Here is a 21,315-nt window from a genome sequence, read left to right as displayed (position 1 = left end):
TAATTTGCTTAAGATCATACTGTGATAAGCAGTAGAACTGGGGTTTATATCCTAACATGTCTGATTTCAAAGCTTGTAACACCAGTTATTCTAAAAGGACTAAAATTAGTGGACGTTTACCAAGTGGATAGGGTTTGCTCACTCACTCTCCACAGAGTTTGCTTTATTTTTATTTGCCAAGTCAGTATTTATTAAAGGCGCCTCCCTTTCCTCCCTCCCACAACAACAACACATTAGACATGGCAAGTTCCTGGTTATAATTTCATTTCAGTTAACCTTTTTCCTACCCTGACCTTCTGACTGCCTGAGTATTGTTTACCTCAAGAGATCTGAATTCTAGTACTGCTTTGGCTGTTGTATTACTTAAGTGACTTAAATTACATAATTCCTTTGAACCTTGATTTCCTTATCCATGAAATTCTTCTTGAACTAAAGGATCTGAGTCTGGTAGACTTGCATGTTCATGGCTCATTTGGGGTATTAATTTAATCCTCTCCCAGCCACCAACAAATTTCCTAAATTATGACTTGCTTCATGGCAGGGTTATGTTGTCTCTAGTTGATTGTTTATTTAAAAAAACCTTAATTGGCAGAATTTTGTAATGAAATAGCCAGTAGTTGATATAGCTGAGAGTTGCCTTGGTGTAACAAAAACCAACCAACCAACCCTTTTTATTATTGGCCTTTATCGTTATTCATCTAGGGATGATCCTAGAAGCAGAATGGGTTGACAGCAGTCACTTAATGGAGAATTTTCTTCCTCTATTCAGCACTGCTGTCTCATTGAGGGTATTTCTTGCTGTGTGGCCTCTAACGACTGCTTTGCTGACATACAGACTATGGAGTCTTAAACTCTTCTGATAGCATTATACCAGAGGGTACCAGTTCTGACTAGAAATGCCCTGACCTGGATTCATCAGCATTTCTTTTTTAAAAAATATATTTATTTTATTGCATTTTAGGTTCTAGAGTACATGTGCAAAACATGCAGGATTGTTGCATATGTACATACTTGGCAATGTGGTTTGCTGCCTCCATTCCCCCGTCATCTATATCTGGCATTTCTTCCCCTGTTATCCCTCCCCAACTCCCTACCCCCTGCTGTCCCTCCCCTATTCCCACCCAACAGACCCCAGTGTGTGATACTCCCCTCCCTGTGTCCATGTGTTCTCATTGTTCAGCACTTGCCTATGAGTGAGAACATGTAGTGTTTGTTTTTCTGATCTTGTGTCAGTTTGCTGAGAATAATGGTTTCCAGATTCATCCATGTCGCTACAAAGGACATCAACTCATCGTTTTTTATGGCTGCCAAGTCTTCCATGGTGTATATGTGCCACATTTTCCCTGTCCAGTCTATCATCAGTGGGCATTTGGGGTGGTTCCAGGTCTTTGCTATTGTAAACAGTGCCGCATTGAACATACGTGTGCATGTGTTTTTATAATAGAACGATTTATAAGCCTTTGGATATATACCAAGTAATGGGATTGCTGGATCAAATGGAATTTCTATTTCTAGGTCCTTGAGGAATTGCCACACTGTCTTCCACAATGGTTGAACTAATTTACACTCCCACCTGCAGTGTAAAAGTGTTCCTATTTCTCCACATCCTCTTCAGAGTCTGTTGTCTCCAGATTTTTTAATGATTGCCATTCTGACTGGTGTGAGATGGTATCTCAATGTGGTTTTGATTTGCATTTCTCTAATGACCAGTGATGATGAGCATTTATTCATATGTTTGTTGGCCTCATACATGTCTTCTTTTAAAAAGTGTCTGTTCCTGTCCTTTGCCCACTTTTGAATGGGTTTGTTTTTTTCTTGTAAATCTGTCATAGTGCTTTGTAGATTCTGAATATTAGCCCTTTGTCAGATGGGTAGATTGCAAAAATTTTTTCCCATTCTGTTGGTTGCTGGTTCACTCTGATGATTGTTTCTTTTGCTATACAGAAGCTCTGGAGTTTAATTAGATCCCATTTGTCTATTATGGTTTTTGTTGCCAATGCTTTTGATGTTTAGTTATGAAGTACTTGCCTATGCCTGTGTCCTGAATGGTTTTGCCTAGGTTTTCCTCTAGGGTTTTTATGGTGTTAGGTCTTATGTTTAAGTCTTTAATCCATCTGGAGTTAATTTTAGTGTAAGGTGTCAGGAAGGGATCTAGTTTCTGCTTTCTGCACATAGCTAGCCAGCTTTCCCAACACCATTTATTAAACAGGGAATCCTTTCCCCATTGCTTGTTTTTGTCAGGTTTGTCAAAGATCAGATGGTTGTAGATGTGTGGCATTGCCTCCAAGCCCTCTGTTTTGTTCCATTGGTCTAGATCTCTGTTTTGGTATCAGTACCATGCTGTTTTGATTACTGTAGCCTTATAGTTTGAAGTCAGATAGCATGATGCCTCCAGCTTTGTTCTTTTTGCTTAGAATTGTCTTGGCTATGTGAGCTCTCTTTTGCTTCCATATGAAGTTTAAGGTGTTTTTTTTCCAGTTCTGTGAAGAGGGTCACAGGTAGCTTGATGGGGGATAGCGTTGAATCTGTAAATTACTTTGGGCAGTATGGCCATTTTCACAATATTGATTCTTCCTAACCATGAGCATGGAATGTTTCTCCATCTGTTTGTGTCCTCTCTTATTTTTTTGAGCAGTGGTTTGTAGTTCTCCTTGAAGAGGTCCTTTATTTACATCCTTTGTTAGTTGTGTTCCTAGGTATTTTATTCTCTTTGTAGCAATTGTGAATGGCAGTTCATTCTTGATTTGGCTCCCTTTAAGTCTGTTATTGGTGTATAGGAATGCTCGTGATTTCTGCACATAGATTTTGTATCCTGAAACTTTGCTGAAGTTGCTTATCAGTTTTAGGAGATTTTGGGCTGAGACAATGGGGTTTTCTAAATATATAATCATGTCGTCTGCAACTAGAGACAATTTGACTTCCTCCTTTCCTATTTGAATACCCTTTATTTCTTTGTCTTGCCTGATTGCTCTGGCTAGAACTTCCAATACTGTATTGAATAGGAGTGGTGAGAGAGGGCATCCTTGTCTAGTGCCAGATTTCAAAGGGAATGCTTCTAGTTTTTGCCCATTCAGTATGATACTGGCTGTGGATTTGTTGTAAATAGCTTTTATTTTTTTGAGATACATTCCGTCGATACCTAGTTTATTGAGAGTTTTTAGCATAAAGGGCTGTTGAATTTTGTTGAAGGCCTTATCTGCATTTATTGAGATACTCATGTGTTTTTTTTCTTTCGTTCTGTTTATGTGGTGGATTATGTTTATAGACGTGCATATGTTGAACCAGCCTTGCATCCCTGGGATGAAGCCTATTTGATTGTGATGGATAAGCTTTTTGATGTGCTGTTGCAATCAGTTTGCCAATATTTTATTGAAGATGTTTGCATTGATGTTCATCATGGTTATTGGCCTGAAGTTTTCTTTTCTTGTTGACTCTCTGCCGAGTTTTGGTATCAGGATGATGTTGGTCTCATAAAATGATTTGGGGAGGATTCCCTCTTTTTGGATTGTTTGGAATAGTTTCAGAAAGAGTGGTACCAGCTCCTCTTTGTATGTCTGGTAGAGTTCGGCTGTGAAGCCATCTGGACCTGGGCTTTTTTTGGTTGGTAGGCTATTAATTGCTGCCTCCACTTCAGCCCTTGTTACTGGTCTATTCAGGGTTTCACCTTCTTCCTGGTTTAGGCTTGGGAGGGTGCAAGTGTCCAGGAATTTATCCATTTCTTCCAGGTTTACTGGTTTGTGTGCATAGAGTTGTTTGTAGTAATCTCTGATGGTAGTTTGTGTTTCTGTGGAATCTGTGGTGATAGTCCCTTTATAGTTTTTTATTGCATCTATTTGATTCTTCTCTCTTTTCTTTTGTATTAATCTGGCTAGTGGTCTGTCTGTTTTGTTGATCTTTTCAAAAAACCGACTCTTGGATTTACTGATTTTTTGAAGAGTTTTTTGTGTCTCAGGTCTCCTTCAGTTCTGCTCTGATCTTAGTTATTTCTTGTCTTCTGCCAGGTTTTGAGTTTTTTTGATCTTGCTCCTCTATCTCTTTCAATTTTGATGATAGGGTGTCGATTTTAGATCTTTCCTTGCTTCTCATGTTGGCATTTATTGCTATAAATTTCCCTCTAGACCAGGCGTTCCCAAACTTTTTACACAGGGGGCCAGTTCACTGTCCCTCAGACCATTGTAGGGCCGCCACATACTGTGCTCCTCTCTCTGACCACCAGTGAAAGAGGTGCCCCTTCCTGAAGTGTGGCGAGGGGCCGGATAAATGGCCTCAGGGGGCCGCAGTTTGGGGACGCCTGCTCTAGACATTGCTTTAAATGTGTCCCAGAGATTCTGGCATGTTGTGTCTTTGTTCTCATTGGTTTCGAAGAACATCTTTATTTCTGCCTTCATTTCATTGTTTATCCAGTCAACATTCAAGAGCCAGTTGTTCAGTTTCCATGAAGTTGTATAGTTCTGGGTTAGTTTCTTAATCCTGAGTTCTAACTTAATGCACTATGGTCTGAGACACTGCTATGATTTCCATTCTAACCCTAACCCCTCTCTTCTGGCTTATAGGGTTTCTGCTGAGAGATCCGCTGTGAGTCTGATGGGCTTCCCTTTGTGTGTAACCCGACCTTTCTCTCTGGCTGCCCTTAACATTTTTTTCTTCATTTCAACCCTGGTGAATCTGATGACTATGTGCCTTGGGGTTGCTCTTCTTCAGGAATATCTTTGTGATGTTGTCTGTATTTCCTGGACTTGAATATTGGCCTGCCTTGCTAGGTTGTGGAAGTTCTCTTAGATAATATCCTGAAGAGTGTGTTCCAGCTTGGATTCATTCTCTCCGTCACATTCAGGTACACCTATCAAATGTAGATTAGGTCTTCTCACATAATCCCATATTTCTTGGAGGCTTTGTTTATTTCTTTTCACTTTTTTCTCTAATACTGCCTTCTCATTGAGTTGATCTTCAATCTCTGATATTCTTTCTTCTGCTTGGTTGATTTGGCTACTGAACCTTGTGAATGCTTCGCGAAGTTCTTGTGTGGTGTTTTTTGGCTCCATTAAGTCATTTGTATTTTCTAAGCTGTTTATTCTCATCAGCATTTGGTCAAACCTCTTTTTAAGGTTCTTAGTTTCTTTGCATTGGGTTAGAACATGTTCTTTTAGCTCAGAGAAGTTTGTTATTACCCACTTTCTGAAACATGTTTCTGTCAATTCATCAGACTGATTTTCCATCCAGCTTTACTCCTTTGCTGGTGATGAGTTGTGATCCCTTGGAGAATGAGAGGCGTTCTTGGTTTGGGTGTTTTCATCCTTTTTGTGCTGGTTTCTTCCCATCTTTGTGGATTTAACTACCTGTGGTCTTTGTAGTTGGTGACTTTTGGATGGGGTCTCTGAATGGACGTCCTTTTTCTTGAAGATAAAGTTATTTCTTTCTCTTTTTTAGTTTTCCTTCTAACAGTCAGGCCCCTCTGCTGTAGGACGGCTGGAGGTCCACTCTAGACCCTGCTTGCCTGGGGATCACCTGTGGTGGCTGCAGAACAGTAAGGGTTGTTGCCAGTTTCTTCTGTTATTTTTGTTCCAGAAGGTTACCCACCAGATGTCAGCCTGACCTCTCCTTTATGAAGTGAGTCTTTAGATATATGGGGGTCAGGGAGCTGCTTGAGGAGACAGTCTGTCCGTTATAGGAGCTCAAGTGTTGAGCTGTGAGCTCCGTTCTGTTCAGGGATGCTTTGCAGGTACGTTTAAGTCTGCTGCAGCAGAACTTAAAACTGCCTTTTCTTCCCAGGTGTTCTGTCCTGGAAAGGTGGGGCTTTATTTATAAGTTGCTCACGTGCTGCTGCCTTTTTTTCAGAGCTGCCCTGCCCAGCAAGGAGGTAGCCTAGGCACGGTCTGCCAACAGAGATGCTGCTGAGCTGCCAAGGGCTCTGCCCAGCTGCTGTGTGAACTTCCTTGTGGTTTTGTTTATAGAGGTATAGCTAGAACTGCCTCAGTAATGGCAGACTGCCTCGGTAGTGGTGGACGCCTTTCCCCCAACAGTGCTGGACCGACTGGGTCCATCTGCACTTTCTGCAAAACAGATTGCTGGTCTTTGTGGGGGTGGGACCTGCCAAGCCAGATCACCTGGCTCTCTTTTTCAGCCCCCCTTTTTTTCAGTGAGTGGGCAGTTCTGTCTCCCAGGCATTCCAGGTGCCCCAGGCGCCAGTTGAAACAGCCGCCCAGATTTGTGTGAGTTTTTGTGTGGAGACAGCTGAAATAGCCATGCTTGAAATTTATGCTGCTTTTCAGCCTGGGAATTTCCTTGTCTGTGGGTAGTAATAATTTGTTTGGAAATGTGGTGATCACTCACCCTCTGCATTGTTCTTGCTGGGAACTGCACTCCAGAGCTGTTCCTATTCGGCCATCTTGGATCAACCTCCTCAGCATTTCTTACAGAGATCTCACCCTTCTTCCTTCACTAGCTTGGCATGGGAACTGTGTTAAATTTTTTCTCCTAAGGTTCCCTTGGAAGAAGCATTTACTCTTACTATATGATCTAATCCATCTGCCTTAAGTCATTGCATTAAATTATACTGTGCATTGCCTCTATATGTGAACCTCCCTCTCTAAGTTCTGAAGAGTATGGCTTTAAGGGTCATAACAAGACAGGAAAATGAACTTCACAAAGGGGAAAATACTGATTTGCATGACATTTCTCGTTTGTTTATTTATTGGTACTGTAATGTAAAGAGCAGTATCAAGTTTGCTATTACTAGGTGACATGGCGGTTTGGAAGCTGCCAGACTAGAAGTTAAGAAGACCTGGGTTCAACTCTTAGGTTCATCATGATGACCTTGCTAAGTTATGTCACCTGTTTGGTTCAGTTTCTTTTACTTGTAAAAGAAAGAGAGAAATAATACCTTTTCTGCCTGTTTCACAGAGCAGATTGCCCAACACATGATATAATGGGTACAGATCCCCCTGTAATACTGGACAAGGATTGGCCAATTTCAGGAATAAGGCCAGCTCATCATTTTTCCTTACCACTCTTCACCCTTTCACTCTCCAGGATTTACACTGTTGTCAATATTACTTTTATAGGTGTTTCAAATGATTGGTATGCAACACTTGATATGCTCAAAGAAAGCTGTCGAATTGCCAGCAGTGTTAATTGGTCAGATGTAGACCTTTCACAGTTTCAAGGTGAGTGTTGGTTCTTTTTGACATAACCAAATACACATGATCCTGTTTTCTCTACTGGATTATAACTTTCTTTGTAGTACAAAGAAACATACAGCATTTCTTTTGAAGTTGGTAGTATGCTTAAAAACATTTTGTAAAATTTATAGTAATTTTGGCCATTTGGTGTAGCAGAGGGTCACAGACAAGTTCTGAACAAAATTTGGCTACGTTTAAAATAATTGGGCTTTGAATAATTTAAAAAGATAATTATTTATTGTGTGGGCACATCACTACTGTAAAGTAGGATGAGTGGAAATTTTGAGGGCTGAAAAAACTTATGTCTTGCTATTTTCCTTGCAATGTTTATTGCAGAACTGTACTAATGTATTTTTAATGCTTTCCTCATAGGTCTGATGGAGAGTATGAGACAGGCAGATCTCAAGAACTGGTCTTTAGATCAGGTTCAGTTTGCTGATCTGTGTTCTTCTCTTAATCAGTTCTTTACACAAACTGGCCTTATTCATTCACAGAGTAATGTTCAGCAAAATGTTTGTCATGGTGCCATGCATCCAACAAAACCTTCCCAACACATTGGAACAGGTATGGGATTAGTTATCTTCTTGATTTTTCTCATTTTCCCATTCATACGAAATTTAGTAACTGTCTTAACTTGGTTTGATACTAATGGTGACAGTGATCTGTTTACATATTTTTGTTTATAAGAAATGAATGAAAGCAACTAATTTATAGGGTATAACTTAGAAAAATTGAGGTAGAGACTGTATGTTTTGCTGTTGTGATTTATATGATTGCTTTATTATTTACAGTTAACTGTTGTAATCATTAACCTTTTACTAAGTCATCAAACAAATATATTGAAGATACTTACATTTTTATACGAACATAGGTATGAAATTAAATTTGTACAGATTTGCAATGGAAATCAGTGTGTCTTGTGTATTTCCTAAGAATGTTAAAATTCAACAATTCAAAGTGTTTGAAGAGTAGACATAATGGAAAATAGTCTCACTGATGTTTTACTTTAGACTTAAAGCCGTTCCTATTTATTTTTTTAATCTCACTTTCTTCCTTTATTCTTTACCCTTGTAGCCATGTCTTCTACTCTGATTGCAGTGCCCATGTTTTTCTGTAGAAATTTCATATTCAACTTACTTCTCTCCTCATCTTAATTTCTTGCCTTATTGTCAAATTAACTTCTTTTCTGTATGTTCTATTGATTTTACATTTTATGCCAACAAGCTCTCTCTTCTCTATCCTGAGTGGCTTCCTTTCACCATTATCCTATCTTATTTCACCCATGTTGTCAAGCTTATCAGTCTGTGTCTTTCTTTAAATGAAATTTTTCTGTATCCTTTGATGTAGTAGAAATCGTTTATCTTTTCTTCTTCCATGTTGAATAGCTTTTCCTAAGCCATTTTGAATAGCTTACCTTGCCTGAAACTTTCAGTCACTATTTGATTTTGGTAACTTATTCATTCAGTAAATTATATCTACACAAGCGCCTGTTGAGTCCCTGGCTGATTGCCCTCTGTGCCAGACACTAAAATTTAGTTTTTGATAACTTTTTAGCTTCTTTGTCTGTCTCTCCTTTTGTTCTTTTTGGTATTTTTCTGATGTATATTCATTTTTAAACATCAAGATCTTTGTAATTCAGCAGGTATCCTCATTTATGTGCCCTTCTTCCATTTCATTTTAAAAAATCTTTTCTTGCAGATAGACAGCCTGCCTTCTTTGTTTCTCTGACGGGTTCTAAACCCATAGTTTGTTCCTTTCAGGATATATCACTTTCATTTTTCCAACTTGCTTTAAATCCTTAGACCAGGTCAGGTGTACCACCTCTCTCTGTTTTTTGCCCCTTTTTTCTCCTTTCTTCTTTTCTTTCTGTATTCATCCAAAATTGTTGCTTCTGCATGCTGTCATGATGTTCACTTCTTTTGCTAACTCCATTTCTAACCATTTCAGCCAGTCTCAAAAAATGCTAAGTGAAATTAAATAGCTTATGTATGTATTACTAGTCTTGTGTGTTTGGGGATAAGTAACTGTTGCTCATAGATTGTTGACTCAGGCAGGACAAGTAGAAGAAGATGTGGGTCAGTCTTAGAGGAAGGCAGTCTTGGCTGAGTGTGGTGGCTCATGCCTGTAATCCCAGCACTTTCGGAGGCTGAGGTGGGTGGATCACCTGAGGTCAGGAGTTTGAGGACAGCCTGGCCAACATAGGAGACCCCGTCTCTACTAAAAATATAAAAATTAACCGGGCTTGGTGGGGCGTGCCTGTCCCAGCCACCTGGGAGGCTGAAACAGGAGAATTGCTGGAACCTGGGAGGCGGAGGCTGCAGTAAGCCAAGATTGTGCCACTGCACTCCAACCTGGGCAACAGAGGGAGGCTCTATCTCAAAAAAAAAGAAGGCGACAATCTCAAAAGCCAGCATACGTGTTAGCCAGTAGCTCCCATGTTGGTGAATTTCAGTTTTGTGCCTGTACCTTTTGGTCTTGGAACTTGGTAGTTTTGTTACGGAAAAAGCACTGTTCATCTGCTGCTGTCCAGTGTGCCCAGACATTCCTTCTGGATTCTTTCTAGACTGAGATCCTGAGTTCCTTTCCTAAAGCCCTTTGTTCCTAGACTTCCGTAGTCATCTCTTCTTGATCCTTGACCTAGGTTATTTGTTCTGGTGTTCTGTGATTCTGTTAATATTTTTTGTCATCTCTTTTGTATTGCCAGGGCCCTCCTCCTCTCTAGGGTCCCCATGACGCCTTCATGGTTCTCAGTGCTACTCTAGTCGCAGCCTTACCAAAGGTAGAAAATGATAGTTTTTCCTTAGTGTTTATTCAACTCTTTCTACTCTCACTTCCCTTTTGTATTTTCCTTCTGACTCATGCCTGCAAAGCCATGTTGGCCTCTGACAATAGTTGTTCTCTCATCAATTATGGTGCTCAAAGTATTCATCACTTCATGCTTGCTGATGTCCGTTCACAAATATTCAGATATTTTTTACATGTCCAACCTGCTTCCTCTTGTTTTAAGTGCCAGCGTCTTTCTGTCATTACTTTTTTCTCTTTCTTACATCCCTATATATCACATCCATTCAGATCTTTCACTTCTCTCATCTCTACACCCCAGTAATTCTTTGCCATATTTTCTTAGCTGCTGATTTTATCCCTTTATTGAACAGGTAAAGACATTGTGATCCAGGGAAAGAAAATGACTTGCCCAAAGTTATAAAATTCATTTAGGTATAGGTCTTGAGTCCCAGAATATAGCCTATCCATGTCCTTAAACCTTCCCTGTCATTCCTGTCTTCAAGGACTCCCCTTTTGGTGAACACCTCTTTGAGCTTCCTACAGACTCCAGAAATTAGCGGTGTAGTGTGCTAGTGTAGAAGGGCGGAGGACAGAAGGATGTTATAGAACACAGTCTATGACATTTTTTTTCTAAATCCTTTTACCTGTGGTTATAATTTGTTTATATCTTTTGGCTATACTATTCTAGTTCAATGCTTTGCTTAAAAGGTCATTAAATACAGATAGGGATGCAGTCATTGAGCACACACTTATTTATACCTTTTCTTCGTCTAGTTGTGTATTAGGCACTGAGAATAAAGATATGACTCCTATAATAGCTTTTGTCTCAAAGAGTTCACAGCCTAATGGTTGAGACAGGTCCATCAAGAAATATAGTATGTCAAGGGCTCCACTTGTCCATAGGGTATAAGTGCTGTAAGAATTCAGAGAAAGGGGTACATACTTCTCTTGGAAAGATGGAAAATTATCATAGAAGACAATACATTTAAGCTGGACTTTGTAGGTTAAGTGGGATTTTGCAAGACAGATCAGATCATGTCATGTCTGTTTTCTGCCCAAAATCCCCCATCTTCTCAGTAAAGACCAGTGTTCTTGCTATGGCCCAAATGGCCTGTATGATCTGATCCCACATTGTTTTTGATCTTGTCTCCTGCTTTCTATCTTCAACCCCTGTGCTCCAATACTACTGGTCTTCCTGCTCTTCTTTGAAAACGCTAGGTAGCACACTCTACCTGACCAAGGCCTTTGTACTTGCTGGTTGGTACTTGCTGTTTCCTTTTGTCCAGAGTGGTCTTCCCTCAGATAGACACATGACTCATTTCCTCATCTTGTTCCATTTTTTTCCTCAAAAAACACCTGCTCAGGGGATGCCTTCCTTGGTCATCTTATTTAAATGGCACCACTACCAAGCATTGCTTGTTCTCTCTCTCTGCTTTTGTTCCATAGCATGTTACATACTATTTAATTTACTTTGTTTCCCCTACCCAACACCCCCAAGAATACACTCCAAACGAGCAGAGTTGTGTTTTTCATTGCTATATCCATAGTGCCTCGAGCAGTGCCTGATATATAAATACTTCTTGAATGAAAAGAGCCTGTTTTTGATAAATTATGTGATTAGATTTTTAATTCTCAGAACTAGATTCTAAATGTGTGGAATCTCAAAAATCTTTGGAAATTGCATTGGAAGTTAATTTCTTACATAGGAAATTGAGGCATACACCCATTCAGACTCTATATTGAGAATATGGGGAAAAAATGAGAAGTAATGGGAATTTCTATACAAAAATAAAAATGTTAGGAATGTGATAGAATTTCAGAAAGCTGAGACGGTTTAGTGTAGATCTTTGTTTAGTGTCATAATGCTGTAATTCTTACACCCCCTGCCTTTAAGAATTACAAAGCCATAAAAAGAGAGGTGATGAAAGACTAATTCCCAGTAAAAATCAGTTTTACATTTTGATTATGGCATGAACTCAAAAGATGTGTAGAATGAGAGCTAAGATTTTGAAGGACAGAGACAGGGAAGTTGTAGGTGTGTGACTGACCATATTAGTCTGAGTGGTGTGGCCCCTCCAGCTTGGTGCAGTCTTTAGAAAGTACAGTAGCCGTGCATATGAAGACCAATCCGCATTTGGGGACAGGATTCCACCCTGCATCACTCAGACCAGTATTAGAGCTGTAGTTTAGTATGACTTTTCTCCTCTTTATTTCATCCTAAATCATCAGTATAGTCAATCAGAGGCTCAGTTCTGACTATAAACTTCAGTGATAAAAGGCATGTTATCATGGGAGGCAGGGACAGGGAGTTAGAAGTCTTGGATTCTGTTCCTGATTCTGTCTCATTTCCTCTTTGTTCCTGTTTCTCTGTCTACATGGACAGAGGTAAGGTTGGATTAGATCATCTCTCGAGCCTGGATAGTCTGGCTTTCCACTGGAGGGTAAAAACCTGTGAGCAGCCAAATACAGAATGCCTTACCTTAATAGAAGTGGAAGATTTTTTTCCGCTCTTTTTAGTTTCCTCTGGGAAAATGATTACTGATTTTTAGTTTCATTACAACATTACAAGAATTCAAGTGTAATTTGTATGAAATACTAGTAACCTTAGGGAAGTAGCCTTTCCAAAATTCCAGATGTTCCTTATAATGTGTGTGAACAACTTTTATAATTATTCCCCATGAGTTATTGGGGGAGGGGTCATGTTTGTTCTCTCTCTATTTTGCATTATGATGTAACATAGTTGACATTTTGGAGGTGTTAACACTTGATGTCTCTTGTTAATGTAAATACATTAACTTAAGAACTAAATAAAATTTGAATGAGATCCATGTTTCCCATCCTCACACTCCAGAATAAGTCTTTCCTCCTCCTCCTCCTCCTCCTCCTCCTCCTCCTCCTCCCCCTCCTCCTCCTCTTCCTCCTTCTCTCCCTCCCCCTCCTCCCTCCCCCTTTCTCCCCCTCACCCATCCCTCCCTCTTTCCTCCCTCTTCCTCTTCCTCTTCTCTGACAGGGTCTCACTCTTTGATCAAGGCTGGAGTGTAGTGGTGCGATCTTAGCCCACTGCAGCCTCCATCTCCCAGGTTCCAGTGATTCTCCTGCCTCAGTCTTTCCAGTAGCTGGGACTACAGGCATGTACCACCACGCCTGGCTAATTTTTTTCTATTTTTAGTAGAGACAGGTTTCACCATTGTTGGCCAGTTTCGTCTCAAACTCCTAACCTCAGTGATCTTCCCGCCTCTGCCTCCCAAAGTGCTGGGATTATAGGCATGAGCCACTGTGCCCTGCCCAGAATAATACATTTTTGACCACCATTGCTTCACGTAGCTCTTACCATGTGCAGATCTTTATTGTTACTTTGCGCTTCCCAGGCACTTGTTAATTAACAAGGGCACACATGGTTAAGCCTGCTTTGAGAGTGAGAACATCAGGGAAATAAAGAAATTGATGGTGGTGTAGAAAGAGTCCTTGAGTGGCTGGGTGTGGCGGCTCACGCCTGTAATCCCAGCACTTTGGAAGGCCAAGGCAGGTGGATTTCTTCAGGTCAGAAGTTCAAGATGAGCCTGACCAACACAGTGAAACCCATCTCTACTAAAAATACAAAAATTAGCCAGGTGCAGTAGTGCATGCCTGGAATCCCCCAGCTACTTGGAAGGCTAAGGCAGGAGAATCACTTGAACCCGGGAGGCAGAGGTTGCAGTGAGCCAAGGTCTCACCACTGCACTCTAGCCTGGGTGACAGAGTAAGACCCTGTCTCAAAAAAAAAAAAAAAAGAAGTCTGTGAGTTAGGAGATCTGGATTCTAGTCCTAGCACTATCAAACTAATGAATCTTCAGGCAAGTCAGGTTAGCCTTTCCGAGTTTGTTGCCTCATCTGTAAAATGGGTATAACAATCTTGGGGCTTAGTGGGAGGGTCAGATGAAGTAATGGATATAAAAATAGTTTTGAATTGTAATGAGGTATGTGACAGCAACAACAATAGACATAATTTACCTACCAGCTTACAGGTAGTGACAGCGCCAACATTAGTTCCAGTGTGCTCATACCCAGCCTGGCACCCTGTTCAAAAGGCCAGCACTGAGACAGGTGTGGTGGCTCATGCCTGTAATCTCAGCACTTTAGGAGGCCGAGGTGGGCAGATCACCAGTGATCAGGAGTTCAAGACCAACCTGACCAACATGGAGAAACTCCATCTGTACTAAAAGTACAAAATTAGCCGGGCATGGTGGCACATACCTGTAATCCCAGCTACTTGGGAGACTGAGGCAGGAGAATTGCTTGAACCTGGGAGGCAGAGGTTGTGGTAAGCTGAGATTGTGCCATTGCACTCCAGCCTGGGCAAGAAGAGTGACACTCCATCTCTTTTTTTTTTTTAAGATGGGGTTTCACCGTTTCACCATGTTGGTCAGGCTGTTCTTGAACTCCCGACCTCAGGTGATCCGCCCTCCTTGGTCTCCAAAGTGCTTGGATTACAGGCGTGAGCCACCACGCCCGACCCTGAAACTCCATCTCGGGGGGGAAAAAAAAAAAAGGCCAGCACCTGAGCACCTGTTCAGCTTTTAGTGCTCCATTTGTTTTATTTGTGGTAACATGCTTTCCCTCTTTTTGCTTTTAATCTGATTAGGCAATTTGTACATAGATTCTAGGCAAAATCTCCCTCCTTCAGTGATGCCACCCCCTGGTTATCCTCATATGCCACAGGCACTCAGCACTCCAGGAACAACGATGGCAGGTAATTTTGTGTGTGTGTGTGTGTGTGTGTGTGTGTGTGTATGGCATGCGCGTGCGCGTGTGTGCACATGTGTGTTGATTAGTACCCAGAGTTTAATGTTAAGAAGCATTAGCTGTCCCAATGGTGAATGAGGCTGCCTCAAAGAGTGAACTCCCTGTTAAGAGGGGCTAGAGGACAGTGTCTGGACAACCACTTGGCACTAGGGCTACTGAAGGGATTCAAGCATTAGTTGGTGTTTAGACTGTAGGACCTAAAGTCCTTTTTAGCCCAAGATGCAATTATTCTACTTATTCTAGTTGTTTATTGTCTTGCCTCTCTAAGAAGTTCTGGGGTCATAGTTGAGGGTTTTTGACAGGACTTTAGCAAGCTTTAGGAACCTGCTTTAGTAGCTCCTGTATATTCTGCTTCATTCATTTCTATGGAGTTTCCCCAGCTGTAGTTTCCAGGGAAGTATCTTATAGAGAAGGTAAGTTTTAGGAGTTACTGGTTCATAAACTTTTTCCCGCTGGGTTCTTGAATGCAGGATATGTTTCATTTAGCCAGAGAAATAGGGCACATGGTTAGAGCTGGAAACTGTCTTCAGGATCACCTAGATGAGGAAATGGCGGCTCTGAAGGAGAGATGCCTTGCCCAGGCCACCCACTTCAGTGAGTGGCCAAACCAAGACTCAAGCCCCAATGTCTGTATTATGGTTTTTCTCACATACCACACAATCCTTTACTTAGACTATTTGAGGAAAAGACAAAAGGTAATGTGTTTGGGGGTGGATTTTAAACCTTGAAGAACTATGTGGCAGCAGCAAGGAAGGAGTTGGGACCAAGTGATATGTCCTTTGCTGAAGGGGAAAAGAACATTACCTGTTGTGAGTGCTTACCAGTAATTTGTAAGTGGCACCATAAGGTGGATAAGACTCTGGAGCCAGATTGCTTGTGTTTGAATCTTCATGCTTTGCCACTTAATGGCTGTGTGATGTTAGGCAAGCTACCTAACCCCCCTACCTCAGCTTACCTGTTTGTAAAGGGGCTAATAACACTACCTAAATCCTTGAGTTGTTAGGTTTAAATGAGAATCATGTAAGTTAGTGCCTGACCCACAGTAAGGGACTTACAAGTTTTTATCAAATAAATTTTTTTAAATGGAGGCATTTCACCTATACTGTGATATACAAAAAACCTTAGCATTAAATAATTGTGTAAGAAAATATTTCAGGGCTTATGAGAAAAATGAGTAGCAGACTACTTGAAATTTTGTAATGAAAGTACTAGAAAAATAATCCAGTAAAACTTGCACAGCAGTTGAAAGGATTTGTATAATTTGTAATAAAAGAAAGAAATCTACAAGTTAATATCAATCTCTACTTCAAAAGAGCAGCTGGTTTAGAAGGGGGTCTATCAAGATATGGTGGAGACACAGGCCCAGTGCACTGAAATTGGGGAGCACAAACAGCACATGGCCAAACCAGTACAGGAAGAGCATGGGAAGGTGGGCATTGTGTACTCAGCTGTGGTTCCTTCTGGTTTCTGTGTTCCCTTGTTGATACCCTCTGTGTTCACTTGATGTTACTTGGTGACACAGAAATTAGCTTGTTGGGGAAAATTCACTGTGACCCAGTATGACATCATTGGTGCACTGCCATCATTCTCCTGTTTACCATTCTCATGGGAGCCAATTCATGTTCCTGAAACAACATGCTGGAGCAAAACAGACTATAAGAGCACTTTTCTTGTGTCTTCCTTACATAATGGAAGGAGTGTGGGTCAAGTGAACTGACCTCAGATTCTATCTTTGCCCCCTACTGCTTGTGTGACTTTGGGTAATTTACTCATCTTCTTAAACCCTATCCCCTTACCTATAAAATGAGGATTTTAAGAGCTACTTTGTTGAAGGCTTATGGTTGGATTAGCAAGATAATGTGTACCTGGCATATAGGAAGTACACGGTAGGGGTTAGTTTATTTCTTACTTTCTTCTAATTTTACCTGCTAATATTACCTCTTTCCTTCCAGGCCATCACAGAGCCATGAACCAGCAGCACATGATGCCTTCCCAAGCCTTCCAGATGCGGCGCTCCCTGCCTCCAGATGACATCCAGGATGACTTTGATTGGGATTCAATTGTGTAGGGCTTGTATCTGCAAGACACCAGACCCCTAACGTTACCTTTCTGCGCAGTGAAGGGAAAGGTTTAAGAGAATCCAGTTGAGAAAACAAACTTGCTAATCACTTTACCAATGTTATCAAAATTACTTTTGAAGACAATCAGAAAGATTTTAGCTGGATAACGTACTGCTTTTATCTGACCCAAACAAGTACTACATGTTTGTCTCCCTGCCAGCTGCCCTATGTAGCTCCTAACTGTCGTGTGATTTGGACGGCTTTTTGCGTATTGGTGTCAGTTCGATGTTAACCACAAGTGCCAGACTGATTTTTCAGACGGAGCCTATTTTGCTGCAAGCAGTTTATATAAAGATACATATGTGTAAATATATGTACAAAAATTACTGAAAGGCCTCAGTTTTTTCTAATTGGATTATTATGTCTCGAAAGGAAAGTTATTGTCAGTTTTTATTCCTTGTTAGGCTATTTTCTGCAGGATGCTTTTAACTGATAAAGGAAACTGAAAGGAAATAGATTTTTTTCAAAGCCCAGTTCCCCTTATTTAATCTTTTTCAGAAATGTGGGTAATGAGTTCTACCTAATAAGTCAAGGAACCCAGAATTTGACACCCCAACAATCTAAAGGGGCATATTGCTCCTGAGCAACATGAAGAACTGACCAAATTGGTTTCGATGCGTGGGAGATTTTAGAGTATGTATTGTACCTTGTCAATGTCTGCTTTTCTAATTCTACGTTACAACAGCTCTAACATTTGTTGATCAATAATAAGTTGGACATTGCTTGGCTCTTTAAACAAATCAGTGCTTCCACATTCACCTATGTATTTATTATTCAAAAGTGTTATTTTAATATTTATTGCTATCTTCTGTGAATGCTCAGCTCCTGTTGGGTTCATTAAGGAGAAATGTGTCTGAAAGCACAGAGTTACTTTTTTTTCTCTTTTGAAATGGAGTCTCGCTCTGTTGCCCAGGCTGGAGTGCAGTGATGTGATCTCGACTCACTGCAACCTCTGTCTCCCAGGTTCAAGCAATTCTCCTGCCTCAGCCTCCCAAGTACCTGGGACTACAGGTGCGCGCCACCATGCCCAGCTAATTTTTTGTATTTTGGTAGAGACAGGGTTTCACTATGTTGTCCAGGCTCGATGTGAATGCCTAAGCTCAAGCAGTCTGCCCGCCTCAGCCTCCCACAGAACTGGGATTACAGGTGTGAGCCACCGTGCCTGGCCCAGAATTACTTTTCTTGATAATAATTTACAGATAAGACACTCAGAGGGGCATTGTGTCATTCTCTGCTAACACACCTTTTGTCATGTGAATACATTTCTCTGTCTTAGCATCCCTGCTGATTCAGACTTACTAGTTAAATCAGATTTTTCTGGGATTTGAATCAGATTCCATTTGGGCAACAACAGCAGGGCAGTGTTTCTAAAGCAAGTTTCCCCACTCATCTTTTTCATCTACATTGTCTTGAAAGGTGGGTAGAGCCACTTACAGTTTTATTTACTTCAGTGTTCAGTCTAGGTATGTGGCCTGCTGTTTCTGTTGTCCTGTATGTCTGTGTATGCATGACATTTGGTCCCTTTCTTTGAAATGCAGCCCACCTCTTACGGATTTTTTAGTGGCATTGTTTTGTTTCATATCATATCACAGTTTGCATGGACTGATTATCTTAGTTCTATGATAAAACTAGAAGAAATGAGGGCTTTTTAAATGAAAAGATTTTGAATTCTTTAGACCAAAAAAAAAAGAAAAAGTGTCAATTATAATGGGGAAATATATTTCATCAAGTCAAGGAGTAATAACTGCTTACTGGTTACTCGTTAGCATCTCTGGTCTCTCTCAGCCATGTGAAATCACTTTAGTTAGCCTTAGTGATTCTATGGTTGAGTAATGTCTTCTTGAACTAAACAAACATCTTTTGTTTCTGTGTTTGTGCTTCGTGTGTGTGTGTGTGTGTGTGTGTGTGTGTGAGAGAGAGAGAGAGAGAGAGAAAGTGTGTGTTTAACGAATGAATCACTGGGAAGCCAGCCATGGTAAGGGCTGGTGAGGTTGGGGAGAAGGGAAGAGCTTGATGTTTCTCTGTTGTTTGGACCCTACTTGGCATGAAAAAGGAAGCTCAGTTCCAGCCCCTTGAATCAACAAAAATCAGAGGATTCTGGAAAGGCAGCCAAGTTGCCCCTCTTAGAAGGATCAGAGGCAAGATGAGATGTTAGCCTGCAGAGTAAACGCTTGAAAAAAAGGGGTGATTTTCAGTGGTTTGCTTAAGTCACTGTTTTCTAGACACCAAAATAGCTGTTTTGAAACTGTTTTAATTGCTTGGGTAGCAATGTGCACTTTAAACAATTTGGATATTGGAATGCAATTTCATACTGAGTGATTTGAAGTAGAACCGCTGATGATGATTTTATAAATTGTGTGAAGCGAATTTCCCATTTGGCAATCATTTACTGATTTGCAGTGATAAATATTTTTATGAGAATTTAAACTTACCAAGAATGGCCATGGAGGCAAAGCCTTCACCCAGACCCATCCCACTTTCCTGTGATCCAGGTGGTCCAGGAGCCCAGGACAGGCCTTTTCTGTGGGCCCTGGCCAGCCGGTTACCTGGTGAGGTGCAGAGAGTCCCTCTAGTGGCCATTTCGCATGGTAGTTGCTAATGCAGAACAAGTTCTGTCTTGGGCTTAAATTGACTGAAGATTTTTAGGGGGAAAGAATAATAATGCATGTAAACAAATGGGGGCACTCTGTCCAGGAGAATAATCCGACTGGCATTTGTGGCAGTTTTTGAAATGTAAATGTATTCATGTGTGTTCTTGTAAATACATGTCTCTCAGATGTCCTTTGAAGTGGGAGGGAATCAATCCGGGGATAATTTCAAATGGAATAGAGTATTTTGATATTGTTCATTCAGAGGGTGATGTGTATATATCTATATTGTATATATGTGATGAAAATGCATTGGCTTTTTGTGCAGATACAACCTGCTCTCTGTACTGCTGTTGGACAGTCAGTGTTTTAATGTTTCTACAGTTTTGCTATTGCACGATTTCATATTTTGCCTATGATGAACGGCAACCATTCTTTGTAACTGTTTAGTGCTGTAAAGAAATATTCCAAGTGTCATTAGGATTGTTGCTGCCAGAACTGATATGCATGAATGGCACTTAAAATAAATATATTATGTTAACTCTATTTACAACACTGATTGGTCTCTGTTGTTTGCTGTAATTGAGGAAGTGAGAATGGAGCTAGTCCAGGTGCAGAAGTCCCACAGCCAGGACCCCAGAGTCTTTGGGGTCATTGAGATTGTGTCCCTTGCATTACTACCTGAGAACAGTAATTGCTGCCATTTAGTGAGCATCTCATTAGCTCCAGCTTGGGGAAATCCCTGAATTTCCCTGGGCCTTATTTTCCTTATTTGCAGTGCTGGTACAATGAGGATAGTATCTGCGTCCTAGAGTTGTAGTGAGATTTACATAATTTAGTACATTTAAACATTTAGAACAGCACATGGGACATAAAGCATACTGGTACTCGGTATGTGCCAGGTGCTGTGCTAAGGAGGTATTGTTGTCCTCCTTTTACCGACATGGGAACAGCTCAGAGAGGTATAGTGACTTGTCTAGATTCTTTAGTTGTCAGGTGATGGAGCAGAGATGTGAATCCAGGTCATTTGATTCCAGGCATCATGTTCTTTTACACAATCCTCTCTTACTTTCTGAGGGAATTCCCCTCTCCCTACCCCTTACCCTTGCCCCCAGTTTTATCCCCAGTACTGCGTTTCCAGAGCTATTTCCAGAAAGTGAAAATGGGGCTTAACATTTGCTGAGCACATACTCTGTGTCAAGCCCTCTCCTGAGAAATCCAGAGATGAGGAAGCCTCAGTTCTGCCCTTTAGGGGGTACAGACTTGCCCAGGACAAGTAGCAAATGCCAGCCCAGGGAGTCTAAAAGGTATGCTCTGGTGAGGCAAGGTTCTGGTGGTAAGGAGTCGGGTCATCCTGAGGATTGGGGCAGTGGTTTAGGAAAGGCTTCAGGTATGGCCTACTAAGTTGAGTCTTCAAAGGATGCTGGACAGATGGGAGGAGGTATTGCCTTGTATACCATTACTTTGAGCAAGGCATGGGAGCTACCTTAGCATGAGGGTGGTGGGTTGAGGCAGGAGAAGTGCCAGGCTGCTGGTCAAGAGCTGAGCATAGCAATTCTGTAAGAAATGCTGTCCCAACTTCACCAATGTGGAACAGACCCGGAGAGGCTAAGCAATGGGTCGACCCGCCATGTGGCTGGAAATGAGATTATCCCGGAGTCCCTCGTACTCTAGAAGGGGGACCTTCCCACCAATCCATTGATCTACCCAAAGCCTCAGACTGCTTCTAACATGACCCACACAACACTACCAGAAACATCTATGTCAGCTTTACAGATAGGGAAACAAGGCTCAGAAAAGTTAAACCTGTCTAAATTCTCACAGCTAATAGAGGAGCTGAAGTAATTCAGTCCAGGACTAATT

The 21,315-nt window shown here is 41.1% G+C and overlaps 1 protein-coding gene across 8 annotated transcripts in view; it reads left to right on the top strand.

Annotated features, from left to right (window-relative positions):
• The window catches only part of FOXJ3 (forkhead box J3), a 176,393-nt gene extending 156,388 nt beyond the window's left edge, over nt 1-20,005 (top strand). For all 8 annotated transcript variants that reach the window (XM_074380638.1, XM_039474074.2, XM_039474072.2 and 5 more), the window contains 4 exons: nt 7,062-7,163; nt 7,551-7,742; nt 14,584-14,691; nt 16,697-20,005. In XM_074380638.1, coding sequence (XP_074236739.1) covers nt 7,062-7,163; nt 7,551-7,742; nt 14,584-14,691; nt 16,697-16,812 — 518 coding nt within the window. In that variant the 3' untranslated portion in view covers nt 16,813-20,005. The remainder of the gene's footprint in view (nt 1-7,061; nt 7,164-7,550; nt 7,743-14,583; nt 14,692-16,696) is intronic.
• Nucleotides 20,006-21,315: the final 1,310 nt, after the last annotated feature.

This window comes from Saimiri boliviensis, chromosome 11 (genome assembly GCF_048565385.1).
Source record: "Saimiri boliviensis isolate mSaiBol1 chromosome 11, mSaiBol1.pri, whole genome shotgun sequence".
Lineage (NCBI taxonomy): Eukaryota > Metazoa > Chordata > Mammalia > Primates > Cebidae > Saimiri > Saimiri boliviensis.
This window is presented reverse-complemented; position numbering and strand designations above follow the sequence as displayed.